The sequence below is a fragment of the Lutjanus erythropterus genome, chromosome 4, assembly GCF_056507025.1.
Source record: "Lutjanus erythropterus isolate fLutEry1 chromosome 4, fLutEry1.hap2, whole genome shotgun sequence".
Lineage (NCBI taxonomy): Eukaryota > Metazoa > Chordata > Actinopteri > Lutjaniformes > Lutjanidae > Lutjanus > Lutjanus erythropterus.
The window spans coordinates 36,564,026-36,585,017 of NC_139320.1; the positions used below are offsets into that span (position 1 = coordinate 36,564,026).

The 20,992-nt window shown below is 40.9% G+C and overlaps 1 protein-coding gene and 2 pseudogenes across 1 annotated transcript; all 3 read right to left on the reverse strand.

Moving 5' to 3' along the window:
* Window positions 1-143: 143 nt before the first annotated feature.
* Window positions 144-5,560, reverse strand: LOC146328866 (extracellular calcium-sensing receptor-like; annotated as a pseudogene).
* Window positions 5,561-8,749: 3,189 nt separating this feature from the next.
* Window positions 8,750-15,080, reverse strand: LOC146328867 (extracellular calcium-sensing receptor-like). Its single transcript, XM_084716531.1, is given in 8 exon segments — window positions 8,750-9,684; window positions 9,763-9,886; window positions 11,746-11,967; window positions 12,106-12,305; window positions 13,128-13,429; window positions 13,600-13,889; window positions 13,988-14,282; window positions 14,731-15,080. Coding segments are annotated over 8 exon segments (2,652 nt in total). The 5' UTR covers window positions 15,015-15,080.
* Window positions 15,081-16,187: 1,107 nt separating this feature from the next.
* Window positions 16,188-20,719, reverse strand: LOC146328868 (extracellular calcium-sensing receptor-like; annotated as a pseudogene).
* Between the last annotated feature and the right edge of the window lie 273 nt (window positions 20,720-20,992).

Below are 20,992 nucleotides of genomic sequence, written 5' to 3' on the forward strand. Positions count from 1 at the left end.
TGAAAACAGACAATAACATATTAAAAGGACATTGAAGGAATGACAATGAAATAAATAAAAAACATGTTTAATTAGCTTGGGAAATGTGTGCCCAGCATAAGCACAGCCATCTTAAATGTTTCCAATCCTCAGATTTGTTATGATTAATTTTTGTTCATTAGATGTTTCTTGGTGTTCTTCTCTGGTTGAAACAATATGATGAAACACTTTGGAGCAAATATACACAGTATTAGTCCAAAACTGGAGGCCAGGATGGCAAATACCTCCACAGCCACAGTGAATTTCCCAGGAGAGCTGACATATGCTGGGATAAAGGTGATCCAGACTGCACAGAATATCAGCATGCTGAAGGTGATAAACTTGGCTTCATTAAAATTATCAGGTAGTTTCCGGCGAGGACAGCTAACACAAAGCAAAAGACAGCCAGTAGACCAATATACCCAAGTACAGCCCAGAAACCAACAGCTGAGCCTAATGCACACTCCAGGATGATTCTCTCCTTGTATACAGTTAGGTTTTTCATTGGAAAAGGTGGACTAATAACCAACCAAATGGTGCATATTAAAACTTGAATGAATGTGAAAGACACCACAGTCATCCTTTGCTGTGGGGGACCAAACCATTTCATGACATTACTACCTGGAAGTGTAGCTTTGAAGGCCATTAAGACTACTATTGTTTTTCCAAGAACACAAGAGATGCAGAGGACAAAGGTGATCCCAAACGCTGTGTGGCGGAGCATGCAGGACCACTCAGAGGGTGCTCCAATGAAAGTTAATGAACATAAGAAACACAGAGTCAGAGAGAAGAGCAGCAGGAAGCTTAGCTCAGAGTTGTTGGCTCTGACAATCGGTGATGTCCTGTGATGAAAGAACACAGCCGCTGTTATAATGGCAAGACAGGCACCACCAACTGAGAATGCAGTCAGGATGATTCCCAGGACCTCGTCAAAGGAAAGAAACTCTACAGGTTTGGGGAAACAAGTGTCTCTCTCTGCATTCGGCCAGAACTCCTTTGGGCAAGGGAAACAATCAGGGGAATCTGAAAAACGTAAATTACAAAGGGCTTATAGCAGTAATAGACTTGGTGTTGTAGACATATATTATATATTATATATATATTATATATTGCCTGTAGCATTGCTAATCTCTCCCTCAGGACATGGTATACAGTCATAACAGCAGATGGGTTTTCCTTTCTGCAGCACTTTATGAGTTCCTGGAGGACAACTGTCACTGCACACTGACACTGGCACCTGGCAAATAGACATAAAGAAACACATGCAGGTGTGCTGTACAGCTTTTCGGATGAAAGGATGGATTCACATTTTTTAAAGCTTGTCCTGGAACAATACTCACATGACAGTATCTTATGTGTTACTGGTTTCTGTAACTATTACTCTTGTCTATACTGGCTGTGAAGAAATCCCATCCTGAAGCTACTTCAGTGTAATTTCTGAGGGTCAAAATCCACAGCACTCCTTTTGTGTAAAAATGCAGCACAGCTGAAACTGAAATGAGGCCTCAGCATTCTGACTCAGACAAACAGAAGGTTACACTATTTAATGCTAGTTATATTAGCATGTGCCATCTGCTGGACTCAATGACAATGACAGAGTGGCAGAGCAGCGTTTATAGAACTAAGGTTGCAATATCATAACCTTCATTCTATCTCCTGAGCAGCAAATTTTGCTCCAGAGGCTCCCGCAGCACTGGCCATTGCCTCCTGACACCCTGCAAGAAACATTTCACAAGCCTGTGGTTGAAGACAAGTCTTAAACCAAAACCCTCAAGACTGTTATGGTTTTGGCTTTCAGTTCAGTCATTTTCTGTTTTATTTTAATAAGAGCCTTTCCAAATGTGCCTTTGTTTACTTTACTTCAAGCGTTTGTATTTTTTCCCACTTTTTTTGATTACTGATTACTTTCCTCTGTCCCTGATCAGCCTCCCTATGTATTTACTCAGCATGTTTTCCGACTTTTTTGCCAGTTTGTCTTTGTCTTGTAGTCACGTGTTCGAGCCCTTGCCCTATTGTGTCTGTGTTTTTTGGAATTTGTCTGAAATAGGAAAACCCAGCAGGAACGTTTTCCAGTAGAGAGTAGAGCCCACATGACATAGAACATGTTATCTTCCAAAATTACAGATTTTTAGTTCAAAACTATCTCTCTACCACAGCTCAGCAATTTCTCATGCTGAAATACAAATACTGATTTGGAAGATAACCACTTGATTTGTCTATCTCAGACTGCTGAAGTCCCATATATTAATTTTGGACAATTTTTGCATAAGAGGACTGTGGATTTTGTCTCACTTCTTTTATGCTGTAATTTTGTAAAGCACTGGTCTCTTCACAGCCTGTATATGTACAGAGGAAACTGGGGCCAGAAACAGATCCACATCCAACACCTCTGACATGATCAAATTTGAAATTTAAATATATTAAATGATTGCTTTTGGGCTCCTTACTTGTGTGCCACCCTCCACCCAGGTGAGGTTCCTGTTGATGTGGAACTCCTGGCCCACTGGTAATGATGCATCGTAGTGCCCTACTGTCACCAACTCAATACGGCCACTCTCACTTTTTTGCCAGTTAACCAGCTCATATTTGGCCACAGGATCCCTGTTTGCATCAAACAACACATCATAACCATTCTGGGAAAAATTTACTTTCTTCAGCAGAGCAAGAACCTGTGAGGATGAAGTAGAGAAAGACAAGTAAAAGTGAAAAGTAAATATAATGAATATTTAATTTATCTACTGTTGCTGTTGATTGTATATTTTAATGATGACTATAATCTCTGCTGTTGTTGTTATCTGATGTAAGGTGACCTTGAGTGTCATGAAAAGTGCCATTAAACAAAATGTATTACTATAAATGTGTAAGTTCATAAATCATAAATCATTAGGGAAAAGGGAACTGGGGTGTTCATTTGTTCACTTTAACTAACCTGTTTGGACTCCATCCTGGTGAATTTGTCACAGTGAGTTGTAGAATTAGTGTCCTGACACACTGCATTATGAATGGCATGTGCTATTGCATAAACAGCCTTGTACACCATGTTGGTGATTCGTAGTTGCGATGTGTCTGTGTACTGGCTCTGGAGCGTCCATATGTCTTCAGTTCCATCACACAAACTCTCATCTATGGTTGCACCTTAAAACACAGAATGTTACATCATTATTCTTTCGCATGTATTTGTTTTTGGTTTGTGCTTTATTTTCATTTAATTAAACCTCCCAAATGTGCTTTGAAGATACTCCTGTGTCTAAATTTTCTGTTATTCATAAAACATCCTAATTTCAAATTACATTTCACAGGACTGTTTTGCAGACATGCCCTTATCCACTGTGTTTTAAGTAGCTGCTGTTAAATTTTTTGCCAGACCCAGTTTGTAATCAGGTGAATATGAATCACTCATCAGATGTTTAATATATATATACTGTATGCTTGTGTCCAAGACTCACGTCTTGGTATTGTGAAACCAATGCAGTAAAATTTACACTAAACATTCTCCAAGGCAGCAGAGGGCTTAATCATGACATGAAGTCATCAAGTGAGATTATTAACCTTAAGAAACACTTAAGGACTTTGTTCAATATTAATGAATTTCCCTCTCAATAGGATGTGAAGTTTGGTCTTAAACCAGCTGCTGACTTTGTAACACAGAAAACAACATTTAGACAAACAATCAACAAAACAACACAACCACAAGAAGTAAACTTTGAAAGTCAACTTTGTTAAAATCAGATTAATGTTCTCACTTTTTCCCAGCCTGCAGTTGAATGCATCCTCCCAGAACTCAGTGAGCACTGGAGAGGCAGATATTTTAGTGGGAGAGAGATCAAGTAAGAATTCCCTCAGACCTGGGATAACAGATTGCTGAAGGCCAAATCCGATGGCTCCAGCACAGAAGCTGAACCTCAGCATGTCTCGGTCAGTTACCCAGGACTCACTGCCAATCCACTGGCGAGGTGGAGAAGGCTTGCGTGACAACTCCTCCAGCAGGATCCTTAGTTCTGTAGAGGCCACAAATGCTAAAACAACCAAAGCTGTCGACCTGGACAAACATTATAGTAAATAATATTTTACCAATGCAAGTGTCAAGCTCATTTACACAAACATAACAATATCAGTAATAAATATAAAAGAAACAAAGTGATGTAGAATAAGGATTTTCTATTTCCCATTAAAATTAAGAAAGGAAAAAAAAATCTGTCTCATATTTGACCAAACATTTTTGTGGTTAGTGTGCAGAAGGTCAGTGTCAGCACAAGGAACAAAAGCACAATCAGTGATGGAGAAACCTGCGGATAACTTCAGCTACTCTCTGGATCCTGCTGCGTGGGTGGGTCCGATGAAAAGATTCAGAGTATTCCACACAGATCCCCTCCTTCTGAGCTGCGTGCAGGAAAGACGCCATGCCATTATTGCCATAGTCAGAATCTGAGCGGACAGCTCCTATCCAAGTCCAGCCAAAGTGTTTTACCAGTTTGGCCAGTGCATCAGCCTGGAACTGGTCACTGGGAATTGTTCTGAAGAAACTTGGGTACTGCTGCTTATCAGACAGACATGCACAAGTGGCAAAGTGACTCACCTAAAGGAAAACAATAGTATAATTTGTAGCAGAACAGACAAATGATCAGTACTGGCCCATATTAAATACATAGTTTGCCAGTAATTTAAAGTAATTACTTGGGGAATGTTAAAGGACCCGATGATGCGCGACATGCTGATCGATCGCGTGGACCCAGAGTCACCAACAATAGCCATCACCATACCAGACTGTGAGCATTTGTCACTGGTGTAAAACACAGGGTCCAAGCCATTTGAAAGCTGTAATGTCACATGCATTGCTACAGGCACTGAGGTGCATGAGTCGTGAATCTCATAGCCGAGTTTGATGCCTGGCAGCAACTCTGTGCTGTTGTTAATCTCCTCAATGGCAAAGACCATTGCACGAGAGAAGCGCAGTTCACGGGAGTCGATGCTGCACAAAGACATTCATGTCACTATTCAGATTTACGTAAAATGAGGACAATTCACAATAAAGCAGTGATATATTTCCAGTTATAGACAATTACTGATAGTTGCAGTTTATCTGTGAACCAAATACAGGTGTACATCACAAAGTTAACTGACCATCAAAATTCAAAACATGGAATTTTATATCAGTCCAAACTTAACAGAATTTTCAATGATACACGCGAATCATTATATAAATCAAAACACTAATATCCCCACACAGTCCGACATCCTCATATCCATCAGTTCTCCCTCTTACTAACCTCCCTGTGCACTTTAGTGGCTCAGGCTTGGTGGTGTAGCTATGCTTCGCTGTTTGTTTGAACTCGTGTATGGAGAAAACACCCCCAATAATATAGTCACCATCCACTGAGAATGCAGGAGGACGAGTGGTACCCATGAGCTTACACTTCACAGATGAGGCCTCGGTGCTGCCCTCAGCACCATATTTTTTCTCTCCATTCCAGGCAAAAGCTGAGGTCAGCTCACACAAACCCAGACACAGGATCAGGCCAATAAAGAGTGCTGAGATCTCCATTCCCTTGAGTGTCTGTATGTGGGCACACACATATGAGTTTCCATTGATTTATGTAGATTTTCAGACAAAAAAGTTCCTCCCTCTACTGTACGTCAGCTTATTATACAACATAGGGAGGATGCCCCTACCTAATGGCCTTTTATGAACTCTTTTCTCCTTTTGTATAGCTATAATTGGAAAGACAACATATCTTCCTAAATTTGTACTGGCATTACAGTTGAAGGTCTAGTGTGTAAAATTTACAGGGACTTAATAGTATAATGGCACAAATGGAATACAATATTTCTATGTATGTTTTGATTCATGGATAATAGCCTGAAAATAAGATTTGTTGTGTTTTTAACTTAGAATGAACCGTTTCCCATTAATTTACATTAATTTTTCAGACTTTTTCAGACCCCTCCTTCTGCTGTACGTCAGCTCTCTATACATACAACATACAAAAGAGAAAAAGTAAGTTAGAGGGTCCCAAAATACACAAATACATACATTTGTCAATAAGGAAAGCTACCCCTCTAGTGTATATTTGTATATCACTAATGAATTTGCCCCTTTATTGAAATTCATTTGTTGCCCTCTAAAATTATACATTACTTTGTCTGTGTTGCTATATAACAATAAGTTTATCCACCATTGCTTCATATAAGGTGGATTCTTGGATTTCCAATTGATTACTATACTTTTTTAAATTTTTTTGCTAGTGTCATTATTAAAGGTGTTCATTTCTTTTCTTCATTATTAACTTCTTTAAGCACTTCTTCAATTACCAGTATATAATACTGTTTTAATCAAAACCAGGAAATGGAGCTGTTTCACCATAAATGCATCACAACTTTCAGCACCCATTTATTTTTTCCCCCTACCGCCGAGAAAGCCCCTGCTTTTTGCTTTTGCTGCTAATCTCAGTCCTTTCCTGTATTTTCCTGGTGATTGTGGACTTCTAACTAATTTTGGATTTTGGATTTTGTCAGCTTCTGTTACTGTGTGGACTCCCTCTCTATCCCTGTATGGTTGTTGTATTTTTACTGTATGTACTGTAAATACTGTCTGTATTTTTTTGATCACTAATCTTGTTTTGTTGCCTTCTTGGCATGCTTAAATACATGCCCTTATGGACTGAGCTTCTGCCACCCTCAACATGCTAACCATGAGCCTTCTACCCAGCCAGCTAGCATTCAGCATGCTAACCTCCAGCCCACACTTTGGCCTGCTAACATCTAGCCTGAAAGCTTCCAATCTGCACCTAGGCCTGCTAAGATCCAGCGAGCTGCCCAGTCTGCTAGCAAACAGTTTTCAACTCAGCCTGCACTCCAGTCAGTCGAGCTTGAGTTTATGAGATGCAGCCTTCATGTCCTGAGCTAGGGAGTCTGCTACCTGCCAATCCTTAACCTGCTAGCCTCTTGTCAGCTCCAGTTTTGGAGTTGGCGAGTCACCGGCCTGCTAGCCTCCAGCTAGTTCCTGTGCCCAGAAGGTGGCCAGCTTCCTGCCTGGTCCCAACTCTAGTGATTCCCAGTGTCCTTTCTGCGGCACCTGGCTACCTTTCAAAATGGCCCCCGCAAGAAAGCTCCAGACAATGTCAAGGCTCCCTGTTGTCTTACTCCATATTGTTAGCTATGTGGTCTTCTTTCTGTTTGACATTGCTTTAGAGTCAGACAGTAGCCAGACTGCTCGCTTGAAGCTAGCTGACCAGTCGGCTAGTACAGAAACAGCTAATTCCCTGCTTGATCCTGCCCAGGAGCCACCTCCTGGAAAGCCATCTAGAAGAAAGCGTGGTACTCACCATACCCAGCTGTCCAATGTCCCAGAGCCTTGGCTGCCCAGCATCACATAGTTTTGAAAATGGTTGCCTGGTGATTTGGACGTCTGCTGTCACGTGACTTGGACATCTTGCTTCCCAATACCTATGACATCTCTCCAGTGCCTTGGCTAGCTGACACCAAGACAGCTCCTGAGTCAACCAATGTTTCTTCAGCCCTGGGTCAGCTGACACCATGTCTGTGCCTAAGTGGCCCCTCGTCTCACCTGTTCTGGTGGGGCTGCAGCCATTTCCTGTGCCTGTCCTGGGTGGGCGCCACCATCATCTGTTCCTTTTCAAGCTGGAGAGCAGCGATCTCCTGTTCCAACTTGGCGACATCCATCTTCAGCACCTTTTCTGGTTGGGCCTCAGCCATCTGCACTTCCTGGTCCAGCTGGGCTGCAACCATCACTTGCTCTTGGTCCCAAAGTTGCTGTCTTTTCCTGGTCTAGTGCTGCAGCTGTCTTTTCTTAGGAACTCCATTTATCCTGAGCCTCAGCAGTCTTTTGTGCCCATGCTGCCTCTGCTTCCATGTTCCCTGGCTTCACCAGCTTACCTGCTAGACTCCCTGTTGCCGGCCTCCAGTCCTGCTGCCCTGTCGACATTTTCCAGCACTGCAGTCCTGTTGCCAGTCTCTTGCTTGGCTCCCCTGCCACCACATTCCAGTCCACTCCAGACATGGATCTCCAGCAGTAGGCTGCAGTCACTGCAGCAGACTGTCTTTCCTGTGCTCCAGCCTTTTTGCTGGCCTCCAGAACTGCTCTATTTTCATTGCCAGCAATCATGCCATTGTACAGAGGATCTTCACCCTTCAGCCCTGCCTCCTGGTCCCCCTCTTGCTACGCTCATCTGTCTTGAACCCAGATCATCTGCCTGAGGTCCCCTGCTTGGCCTTTGCCCTGCCCCCAGATCCCCCACCTGTTTGCCCTGCCTCTGGTCCTTCTCATTTACCTTTATTCTGTGCTGTCTGGCCAAGGTTATAATTTCTGCATAGTTTTGAATTTTGGATTTTGTGTCATTAAAAAAAAAATAATAATTACTCCTGCTCAGCCTTTGTCTGTATATTTAAGATCAGTCATCTTGTTGTGTTGCTCAACTTGACATACATCCTTGGAAGGGGCAAGTGAGACAAGGTCTTTGCAACCTGCAAGCTCACTGTTAGTTGAACAATTATACACCTTTAATGAAGTGTTTATGTGACTCCTTCCCTACTAAAAAAAAGTCACAAGGTTTATCCTTCTACTTTGATATAGTTTAAGGAAATCTATCCAAATGTTGTGACAGAAGTCAGTACCGCACCTTTTTGTTGTAAATTTATTCTTTATTTAGCACACAATAAAACAGTTTTTCTGAGTTAAGACAATGAGACAATGAAAGTACATTCTAATAACTAACTAAATAACTATTTCCAAACCTCAGATTTCTTAAGATTGATTTTTATTCATTAAATGTTTCTTGGTGTTCTTCTCTGGTTTAAATAATATGATGAAACATTTTGGAGCAAATATACACAGTATTAGTCCAAAACTGGAGGCCAGAATGGCAAATACCTCCACAGCCACAGTGAATTTCCCAGGAGAGCTGACATATGCTGGGATAAAGGTGATCCAGACTGCACAGAATATCAGCATGCTGAAGGTGATAAACTTGGCTTCATTAAAATTGTCAGGTAGTTTCCGGGCGAGGACAGCTAACATTAAGCAAAAGACAGCCAGTAGACCAATGTACCCGAGTACAGCCCAGAAACCAATAGCTGAGCCTAATGCACACTCCAGGATGATTCTCTCCTTGTATATAGATAGGTTTTTGATTGGAAATGGGGGATTGATAACCAGCCAAAGAGTACATATTAACGCTTGAATGAATGTGAAAGACACTACAGTCATTCTTTGCTGTGGAGGACCAAACCATTTCATGACATTACTACCTGGAAGTGTAGCTTTGAATGCCATTAAGACGACTACTGTTTTCCCGAGAACACAGGAGATACAGAGGACAAAGGTGATCCCAAACGCTGTGTGGCGCAGCTTGCAGGACCACTCAGAGGGTGCTCCAATGAAAGTTAATGAACATAAGAAACATAGAGTCAGAGAGAAGAGCAGCAGGAAGCTCAGCTCAGAGTTGTTGGCTCTGACAATTGGTGATGTCCTGTGATGAAAGAATACAGCCGCTGTTGTAATGGCAAGACAGGCACCACCAACTGAGAATGCAGCCAGGATGATTCCCAGGACCTCGTCAAAGGAAAGAAATTCTACAGGCTTACGGAAACAAGTATCTCTCTCTGGATTTGGCCAGAATTCCTTTGGGCAAGGGAAGCAATCAGGGGAATCTGAAAAACATAAATTACAAAGTGCTTTCAGCAGAAATAGACTTGGTGTTGTAGACATGTATTAGAAAAAAAAAATACCTGTAACATTACTAATCTCTCCCTCGGGGCACAGTATACAATCATAACAGCAGATAGGTTTTCCTTTCTGCAGCACTTTTCGAGTTCCTGGAGGACAACTGTCACTGCACACTGACACAGGCACCTGGCACAAAGACACAAAGAAACACACATATATTCAACTGTGTGGCGTAGCTTTTAGGATGAAAGGATAGGTTCATGTGTTTTCAAGGTTGTCTTGAAACAATACTCACATGACAATATGTGTATTTAATGGCATTACTGATGCCATTTAATAGGTTACTGATCTTTGTAACCATTGGTCTTGTTTATACTGGCTGTGAAAAAAATCCCTTCCTAATGCCATTTCTGTGGGACAGAATTCACCACACTGCAGTCTAAAGTTAAAATGAAACTGAAATAAGGCTTCAGAAATCTGCACAAACTTAGACAAATAGAGAGTTACGCTATTGCTAACGCTAGTTCTATAAGCACAGGTGGAGCCGCCTACTGGATGTGGATTTGTATTCGCCAACTGAAATCATTCCAAATCAGGATGTGCTGACCGAATACGTCTTACACGATAAGGAAGCATCCTTGCTGTCTCTTCATCTGTTAACCCCTTCAACGTACGATGATAGAGTGGCAGAGCTATGCTAATAGAACTAAGGTTACAATATCATAACCTTCATTCTATCTCACACAGGCTCAGCCCTCCACTGGACTCTCTTGAAATACTGGATGGAATCCAATGAAATTATGCCTTATTGCGATATATCATCAAACCAACCCCTCTGCTCTTGACTGGCTACATGTTAGTCCCAGCTGCCCCGCACTACTTTATTTTGCCTTTAACATGCATATTAAACTAATTGGCCTATCCTTGTAGGGATTAAAAGCATAAAATCCTTTTAAGCCAGTCCTTCTGAAGCACGGGAGAATGCAGGTGGATGTCTGGTGTAACACAGTGGACGCAAAAAGCGCCATTTCATACGTCCTGAGTTTCATGAGCACATGATCCTGAAAAGGAATCTAAAATGTCCAAGAGAGGGAACCTGAATGGACAGGGTGTAGTCCACAATGCTCCTGTACATATATCCTAAACACTCACCCCACTAAACAAGGTTGACACTGTCAAGCTGTGTGGAGTGTCAACGGACCACATAGGGCTTTACCAGCCACACCATCTCAATAGCATGAACAGCTGAGAGTGCACCAGATGGGAGCCATGAATGAAAACAAGACTTTTAACAAAACTCTCAAGACTGTTATGGGTTTGGGTTTCAGTTCAGTTATTTCCTGTTGTATTTTGATAAGATTTTTCACAAATGTACCGTTGCTTACTTTACTTCTTGTGTTTGTCTTTTTTTTCCACCTCTTCTGATTACCTACTAGCTTCCTATGCCCCTGACTGGCCTACATTCCCTCGTTCTTGTGCCAATTTGTCTTAGTCACACAATGCAGCCCTTGCCTTCATGTGCCTCTGTGTCTTGGAGAATTTGTCTGATTTATTGGACTTTGGTTTTCCTGCCTGACCTTCTGATTTAGACCTTTGCCTGCCTACCCTCCATAAGCCTTTTTGTGTTTTGACTACATTAAGTCATTTGAACTCCACCAGTTCTGCCTTACTGTGCATTTTGGCTTTCTCCTCTTGTTGTTCTGTTGCCCTACTTGACAAATATGTGACAGTATGTATTAGCCAAATATGGAGCCAGCAGACTCTGTATCTCTCTTGGAGGAACTTAGAGGGGAGATGTGGTAGATTTGTGAGATTTGGCTTAGCAGTCAAAGGCTTTGTGGGCATTAGGCTATTTGTATTTTCTTTGATTGGAATTATTATGTAAAGGGCTAGGCTTTTGGATGTTCTTTTCATGGCAGATAATTTAGTATTTTTTTTTTATTTAGAAACTGGGGCCAGAAACAGATCCACAATGCTGAAGACACCTCTGACATAATCAAATTTAATATTTAAATATATGAAATGATTTCTTTTGGGCTCCTTACTTGTGTGCCACCCTCCATCCAGGTGAGGTTCCTGTTGATACGGAACTCCTGGCCCACCGGCAGTGAGGCATCGTAGTGCCCTACTGTCACCAACTCAATACTGCCGCTCTCACTCTTTTGCCAGTTAACCAGGTCATATTTGGCCACAGGATCCCCATTGGCATCAAATGACACATCGTAACCATTTTGGGAAAAATTAACTTTCTTTAACTGAGTAAGAACCTGTGAGGATGAAATAAAGAAAGACAATTGGATTAGTAAAGTAAGAAAAATAAATAGAGTGACTATTTAATTATATAAAAGGTACATTAGAGTGAAAAAAAAATGAATTGTGGTGTTCATTTGTTCACTTTAACTGACCTGTTTGGACTCTATCCTGGTGAATTTGTCACAATGAGTTGTAGAATTAGTGTCCTGACACACTGCATTATGAATGGCATGTGCTATTGCATAAACAGCCTTGTACACCATGTTAGTAATTCTGAGCTGAGATGTGTCTGTGTACGGGCTCTGGAGCGTCTGTATGTCTTCAGTTCCATCACACACACTCACATCTTTGGCTGCAACTTTAAACACACAGAGCATTTTTTTTAGCTTTGACAATGATATTAGATTATTATTCTTTGTTATGTGTTTGTTATTTGACTTTGCCTTTTTTGTGTTTAATTAAATTTGCCAAATGTGCCATGTAAATACTCCTATATCTATATTTTCCTAATTTATTCATAAAACATGCATATTTCACATTACATTTCATGGCACTGTTTTGCAGACATGCCCTTATCCACTTTCTTTTAAACAGCTGCTGTTTAAGTTTGTGTCAGACCCGTTTTTTTTATTCTCACACAAAATCAGGTTAACATGAATCTCTTATCAGATGATTAATCAAATTTACAAAAGACAAAAAATATACACAAATTTTCATTTAATCACTAACTTAACATATTTTACTTCATTTAATATAAATTAACCATCTTTAATTATTTTCAATATTATAGTCTAATTAGACCTGCATACATACTTACATATACTGGAATTGATAGATGCTAATAAGTATGTATATAGATTTTATCTTTATTTAGCTTAATGGCTTGTACACTGTCTATTGAATGTTTATTTACTGTGTGCTTGTGTCAAGGACTTGACAGTCATGGTATTATAAAATCAATGTATTGAAGTTCACACAAAACATTCTCCAAGGCAGCAGAGGGCCGAAACATGACCTGAAATTATCAAATAAGATTATTCATCTCAAGTGGCACCTAAGGTCATTGTTCAATATAATTGGATTTCCCTCTAGAAACATAGCCTGAGTTTGGCCTGACAACATAAATATAACATTGAAAAAGCTGCATTCAGAAAGACAAACAATAAAACAACACACTCACTTTTTCCCAGCCTGCAGTTAAATGCATCCTCCCAGAACTCAGTGAGCACTGGAGAGGTAGCCACTGTATCGGGAGAGAGATCCAGTAGGAATTCTCTAAAACCTGGGATAACAGATTGTTGAAGGCCAAATCCGATGGCTCCAGCACAGAAGCTGAACCTCAGCATGTCTCGGTCAGTTACCCAGGACTCACTGCCAATCCACTGGCGAGGTGGAGAAGGCTTGCGTGACAACTCCTCCAGCAGGATCCTTAGTTCTGTAGAGGCCACAAATGCTAAAACAACCAAAGCTGTCGACCTGGACAAACATTATAGCAAATAATATTTTACCAATGCAAGTGTAAAGCTCATTAACACAAACAATATCAGTAATAAATATAAAAGAAATAAATGTGATGTAGAATGAGGATTTTCTATGTCCCGTTAAAATTAACAAAGGAACAAAAGCACAATCAGTGAAGGAGAAACCTGCGGATAACTTCAGCTACTCTCTGGATCCTGCTGCGTGGGTGGGTCCGATGAAAAGACTCTGAGTATTCCACACAGATTCCCTCTTTTTGAGCTGCCTCCAAGAAAGATGCCATGCCATTATTGCCATAGTCAGAATCTGAGCGGACAGCTCCTATCCAAGTCCAGCCAAAGTGTTTTACCAGTTTGGCCAGTGCATCAGCCTGAAACTGGTCACTGGGAATTGTTCTGAAGAAACTTGGGTACTGCTGCTTATCAGACAGACATGCACAAGTGGCCAAGTGACTCACCTAAAGGAAAACAATAGTATAATTTGTAGCAGAACAGACAAATGATCAGTACTGGCCCATATTAAATACATAGTTTGCTAGTAATTTAAAGTAATTACTTGGGGAATGTTAAAGGACCCGATGATGCGCGACATGCTGATCGATCGCGTGGACCCAGAGTCACCAACAATAGCCATCACCATACCAGACTGTGAGCATTTGTCACTGGTGTAAAACACAGGGTCCAAGCCATTTGAAAGCTGTAATGTCACATGCATTGCTACAGGCACTGAGGTGCATGAGTCGTGAATCTCATAACCGAGTTTGATGCCTGGCAGCAACTCTGTGCTGTTGTTAATCTCTTCAATGGCGAAGACCATTGCACGAGAGAAGCGCAGTTCACTGGAGTCGATGCTGCACAAAGACACTCATATCACATTTACATGAACTGAGGACAATTCACAATGAAGCACTAATGCAATTCTCAGTTATAGACAATTACTGATAGTTGCAGTTTATCTGTGAACCAAATATAGTTGTACATCACAAAGTTAACTGACCATAAAAATTCAAAACACAGAATTATGTATACGTCAGTCCTAACTTTGAAAGAAATTTGAATGCATGGACAAATAATCGTTAAAGAAAACTGGTGTTAAACACAATTATATTTTCATTTAAGAAACACAATTATTTTATTTTTTTTCAGATAGTCACACTTTGCTATGGCTAAATACTGATTTTCAACTGAATATAAAAACTTTCTTTTTACTCAAACACAACTAACATTGTACAAATCAAAACATTTCTTTCCCCACACAGTCTGACATCCTCATATCCATCAGTTCTCCCTCTTACTAACCTCCCTGTGCACTTTAGTGGCTCAGGCTTGGTGGTGTAGTTATGCTTCGCTGTTTGTTTGAACTCATGTATGGAGAAAACACCCCCAATAATATAGTCACCATCCATTGAGAATGCAGGAAGACGAGTGGTACCCATGAGCTTACACTTCACAGATGAGGCCTTGGTGCTGCCCTCAGCATTATATTTTTTCTCTCCAAGACCAACCCTTTGTTTCAGATCTGAAGTCAGGTCACCCAAACCCAGACACAGGATTAGGCCAATAAGGAGAGATGAGATCTCCATCCCTTAAGTTTCTGTATGTAGGCATACTGTATTTGTGTTTGCATTCATTTATATAGATTTAAAAAAAAAAAAGTCCCTCCTTTGACTGTACGTCAGCTCATTGTACATCAGAGAGAGGATACCCCTACCTAATGGACTTTTTTGTATAATAATGTATTTCTGTTCATTTAGAATGAGCTGTTTCTATCTACAGAGAATGCAGGTCTTCCTCCAGAGAAGGCACCATGTTGTACTGCCATGCTTTTACAGTCACCCATAATGGATAAGCCAAACATGACTTTAGATATTGCCTTTAGATGTGCAAATTTAAAAAATCCCACACACTGGTACTTTAAACCTGACAAACTTTCATGTGATTTATTCCCCTCTCAAAACATCAAGGGCCCTATATTACACCCAGTGCAAAGCCGTTGCACTGGTGGCACAGGTGCATTTGCTATCTTACAGGAGTGTAAGTGTCATTTTTGCCACGTTTACAAGATAGCAAATGCACTTCCGCCTGAGCTGTGCGACAGTGGGCGGAAGGCGGAAGGCAAAATGAAGGTGTTACAATGCTCAGCGCATTGGAGTAAAACCCACTTGCACCTTAGACCAGCTAAAACCTGGCAAATTCGCCTTCATGCTGACACAGCTTGTGCTCCTGGCACACCTGCTTCTTAAAGGTAATGAGAGCTAACTTTTGGATTTGTTTTTTGCATGTTTGGCCTAAACTCGTCTGTGAATTAATGAGGGTAGGTGTATCCTGCTTTGCGCTGGTAGTGCAAGGGGCAGAGCAGAGCAAAATACCACTTGCATCCCTGGTGCAAGACGGCAAAGGTGGATTTGGACACACCTTGAATAAATCAGATCCTTTCTGCCTCGCTCTTTCCACTTGCACTTTAGATCAACGTAAAACTGGAGCTGAAAATTTTTGTTATTCCACGTTTATATGTTTGAGGGTTATTTATCAAAATATTGAGACACAAAGCAGCACACTTTTTGTGGTGTATTTAGACTTTATTAAGCACACAATTAAATATGAAATAAGACGATAAGACATTGAAAGAACATGTAAAATATAACATTGAAATAAAAAAAAATTAATGTCAAAAAACTTACATGCAGATCAGGTGAAGACTGCAGTGAATGAGCACAGTATAAATGCTGTGCAGTACGTTATAATCTTTACTATTTTCAAATATCAGATGTTTTAGGATTGATTTTTGTTCATCAGATGTTTCCTGGTGTTCTTCTCTGGCTGAAACAATATGATGAAACACTTTGGAGCAAATATACACAGTATTAGTCCAAAACTGGAGGCCAGGATGGCAAATATCTCCACAGCCACAGTGAATTTCCCAGGAGAGCTGACATATGCTGGGATAAAGGTGATCCAGACTGCACAGAATATCAGCATGCTGAAGGTGATAAACTTGGCTTCATTAAAATTATCAGGTAGTTTCCGGGCGAGGACAGCTAACACTAAGCAAAAGACAGCCAGTAGACCAATGTACCCAAGTACAACCCAGAACCCAATAGCTGAGCCTAATGCACACTCCAGGATGATTCTCTCCTTGTATATGGTGAGGTTTTTCATTGGAAAAGGTGGATTAATAACCAACCAAATGGTACATATTAAAATTTGAACAAATGTGAAAGACACTACAGTCATTCTTTGCTGTGGAGGCCCAAACCATTTCATGACATTATTACCAGGAAGTGTAGCTTTGAAGGCCATTAAGACTACTATTGTTTTCCCGAGAACACAGGAGATGCAGAGGACAAAGGTGATCCCAAACGCTGTGTGGCGCAGCTTGCAGGACCACTCAGAGGGTGCTCCAATGAAAGTTAATGAACATAAGAAACACAGAGTCAGAGAGAAGAGCAGCAGGAAGCTCAGCTCAGAGTTGTTGGCTCTGACAATTGGTGATGTCCTGTGATGAAAGAACACAGCCGCTGTTATAATGGCAAGACAGGCACCACCAACTGAGAATGCAGCCAGGATGATTCCCAGGACCTCGTCAAAAGAAAGAAACTCTACAGGTTTGGGGAAACAAGTATCTCTCTCTGCATTAGGCCAGAACTCCTTTGGGCAAGAGAAACAATCAGGGGAATCTGAAAAACACAATGATTAAAAGAAGGGATTTTAGCAGCTCTATATGTGATGATGTAGATATACATTAGAATTTACCTGTAACATTGCTTATTTCTCCCTCAGGACACAGTATACAATCATAACAGCAGATGGGTTTTCCTTTCTGCAGCACTTTACGAGTTCCTGGAGGACAACTGTCACTGCACACTGACACAGGCACCTGGCACACAGACATGAATAACAGCTTTAGGATGAAAGGATAGAGTTACATTTTATGACATGAAACAGTGCTCACATGCCAATATTCTCATTGAAAGTTTTAGCACGATTATGATTTCTCCTGATGATTTCTGACCATGGGGATATCCGTTTCTAAAGCCATTTCTATGTAACTGCTACGGGATAAAATGATTGATTGCGTAAAAATGTGTTCTTCAGTTAATCTGAATGTAAAATGAGGGCAAAGCAATCAGAGGCTGACAAATCAAGTGGTTATCCTTCAGAGTTAGAGCAGTTTTGTGCAAATTTCCTTTTCGTTCATATCCTTTTGCAGCAGCTCAGCGAAAGAACTATATCCTATACTAAAATTTTGTAAATATTATATAGTATGTATATGTGTATGTATGTATGTATGTATGTTTGTGTATCTCAGACTGAAGAAGTCTCACATTATCTCAATTTTGGAAATTTACACAGAATGAGGTTTTTTATCCCAAAATTCTTACTTGGGAATCGTATTAGCAATAGATGTCTACAGCCATTGAAGATGGGGGGGGGGGGGGGGGGGGGGGGCAGGGACTACAAACATATATTGCACACTGTGAGATCAGCCAATTTGAAATGTAAAAGCTTAAAACTGATTTTTGGCTCCTTACCTGTGTACCACCCTCCACCCAGGTGAGGTTTTTGTTGATACGGAATTCCTGGCCCACTGGCAGTGAGGCATCATAGTGCCCTACTGTCACCAACTCTAAGCTGCCACTTTTACTTTTTTGCCAGTTAACCAGCTCATATACAGCCACAGGATCCCCATTGGCATCAAATGACACATCATAACCATTTTGGGAAAAATTAACCCTTTTCAGCTGGATAAGAACCTGGGTTAAGTAATGGTGATGGAGATAAAGGAAAAAATGTAATATGTAATTCATATTAATTTCATAAAAGGCACATTGTTGTATAAAAATGAATTTTGTTGTTCACTTATTAATTTCAACTGACCTGCTTGGACTCTATCCTGGTGAATTTGTCACACTGAGTTGTAGAATTAGTGTTCTGACACACTGTATTATGAATGGCATGTGCTATTGCATAAACGGCCTTGTACACCATGTTAGTCACTCGGAGCTGAGATGTGTCTGTGTACGGGCTCTGAAGCACCTTTATATCTTCAGATCCATCACAAACACTGTTGTCTATAGCCACATCTAAAACACACAGAGACAGAGTCCAGTGCTTTTTAACTTTGACAACAATATAGCCACGTTTTCTCTATCTTATGTCTTTAGGGTCTTTAGCAAAATCAGTAAAATAAGTCCCTTTCAAGAGAAATCTTTGATTTGATCTTTAAGCAGCTGCTGAACAGGCTCCACACACACAATCACCACAATAACATAACCACAAGGACCCAACTATGAATAATAGCTATGTTAAAAAATAAACAGCTATCTCACTTTTTCCCAGCCTGCAATTGAACGCATCCTCCCAGAACTCAGTGAGCAGAGAAGAGGCTGCCACTTTAGTGGGAGAGAGATCCAACAAGAATTCTCTCAGACCTGGGATGACAGACTGTTCAATCCCAAATCCAATGGCTCCAGCACAGAAGCTGAACCTCAGCAAATCTCTGTTGGTCACCCAGGACTCACTGCCTACCCACTGGCGAGGTGGAGAGAACTCACGTGACAGCTCCTCCAGCAGAATTTTCATTTCTGTAGAGGCCACAAATGCCACAACAACCATAGCTGTCGACCTACAATGACATTAAGGTGCATGACAGTTATAGCAATACAAGTATGATGATAGTTAACACAAAGAAATGGAACTGATACTAAAGTTTCTGGTGTGTTAAATATTCAGTATTGGTCTCACTAATTCTATTTTTTAACCATCAGCAATCAGAGAAATAAATGTAATGATAAAGAAGATATATTTTCCATTTCCCACCAGGATTAAAAAAAAAAATCCATTTAATATTTTACTAAACATTTTGTGGTTTTGTGTGCACAAGGTCAGTGTCAGCACAGGAAACAAAAGCACAATAAGTGAAGGAGAAACCTGCGGATAACTTCAGCTACTCTCTGGATCCTGCTGCGTGGGTGGGTCCGATAGAAAGATTCTGAGTATTCCACACAGATCCCCTCCTTCTGAGCTGCCTCCAAGAAAGATGCCATGCCATTATTGCCATAGTCAGAATCTGACCGGACAGCACCTATCCATGTCCAGCCAAAGTGTTTTACCAGCTTGGCCAGTGCGTCAGCCTGAAACTGGTCACTGGGAATTGTTCTGAAGAAACTTGGGTACTGCTGCTTATCAGACAGACATGCACAAGTGGCAAAATGGCTCACCTAAAGGAAAACAACAGTGTAATTGTTTTATGGAACCAAAAAAACAAAAATAAAAACACACCTATGTTAAACACATAATTTGTCGTAAATTCAAAAATATTTACTTGAGGAATGTTAAAGGACCCGATGACCCGTGACATGCTGATGGATCGTGTGGACGCAGACTCACCAACGATAGCCATTACCATACCAGATTGAGAGCAGTTGTTGTGAAACACTATGTCAGGGCCATTTGAAAGCTGAAACGCTGCATGTACCGCCAAAATCACTGAGGCACACGAGTCATAGATCAGATAACCAAGCTTGATTCCGGGCAGCAGCTCTGTACTGTTGTTAATCTCCTCAATGGCAAAGATCATTGCACGTGAGAAGCGTAGTTGACGGTAGTCAATGCTGCACACAGACACACATGAGTGTTCAAATTTGCATATGATGAGGACAGTTGACATCTTAACATAGAACACACAATAATAGAGATTTGCAATTCATAGTTAAGGACAATAATGGACATCTGTACTCCATTTGTGAACCAAATATACATCAAAGGGTTAAGTGACCACCAAAATTCAAAGCAAAGGATTAGATATCAGTCCAAAATTCATTTCAATGGCATTTTAATGCAAGGAATAGTAGTCAACTAATTCTTAAGTCTTAATTTGTTTTATCCTGTTAATGAAAGGGAATCAAGTAAAATCAAAACATTTCTATCCACACACAGTGTAACATTCTCCCCTAACACTTCTCCCACTTACTAACCTCCCTGTGCACTTTACTGGCTCAGGCATGGTGGTGTAGTTATGCTTCACTCTGTGTTTGTAGCGGTGTATGGCAAATACACCCCCAATAATGTAGTCTCCATCCATCGAGAAAGCAGGTAGACGAGCAGTACCCATGAGCTTACATTTCACAGATGAGGCCTCAGTCACAACGCCAGCACCAAACCTACCCTCCGTAAGCCCAGCCCTCTGTGTCAGACCATTCCCCAAATCATTCGAGGCAAGAGCTGAGTTCAGCTCATGCAAACCCAGAGACAGAACCGGGATGATAAAAAAAACTGACATCTCCATCCCTTGGATGTCTGTATGTGGGCACAGTCCCCTGAATGTGTGGTTTCACTGCTTTATATAGATGTTTCAACAAAGACTTCCCTCCTTCTATTGTACATATGCTTAGTATACAGCAGAGAGAGGATGCCCTTACCTAGTGGTATTTTATTGTCCAAGTCTGTTCTACAGGCTGCATGACCAATAGAATTTTCATGTAGTGTCCTAGTGTCTTTTCTCCTTTTTCAGATGTCACGACAGTTAAGTCTAACTGATGTACACCTTTAATGGCTGTCT